A 359-nucleotide genomic window follows, 5' to 3' on the forward strand; every position below is an offset into this window, starting at 1 on the left:
CGATGACCTCGGGACACCCAAACGGTTGTGCTCCGCGTTTGCAGATGATAGGGGCATGCAGATGTTTTGCCATAGGGGGAATGAGTTGCCGATTTGGAAGGTAATGAGTTGCGGTGTCGACGAAAAGGGGAATGTTTTTGCGTCCTATTCAAACGAGTGGAAGTCTTACGAGAAGCACATATTGCTGGAACAAGATTTGGATGACTGGATTTATTTGGGAGTGAATCCAGAGTGCACCATTGATGACAAAGTTGAATTACCTAAGGTTCCGGTCACCCAATGCACAAACGAGTCGCTAAAAAAGGTGGAGCGAAGGGTAAAAAATAATAATAGGTACAAGAGCTGGGATCCTGCGAAAG

The 359-nt window shown here is 46.2% G+C and overlaps 1 pseudogene across 1 annotated transcript in view; it reads left to right on the forward strand.

The window, feature by feature from the left end:
• TEOVI_000128600:pseudogene overlaps window positions 1-359 on the forward strand; it is a 988-nt pseudogene that overhangs the window by 23 nt on the left and 606 nt on the right. The window contains exon 1 of the mRNA in view: window positions 1-277. This exon is cut by the window's left edge and continues 23 nt beyond it. Coding sequence covers window positions 1-277 — 277 coding nt within the window. The remainder of the gene's footprint in view (window positions 278-359) is intronic.

Source organism: Trypanosoma equiperdum (genome assembly GCF_001457755.1).
Source record: "Trypanosoma equiperdum strain OVI genome assembly, contig: ctg_33, whole genome shotgun sequence".
Taxonomy (NCBI): domain Eukaryota; phylum Euglenozoa; class Kinetoplastea; order Trypanosomatida; family Trypanosomatidae; genus Trypanosoma; species Trypanosoma equiperdum.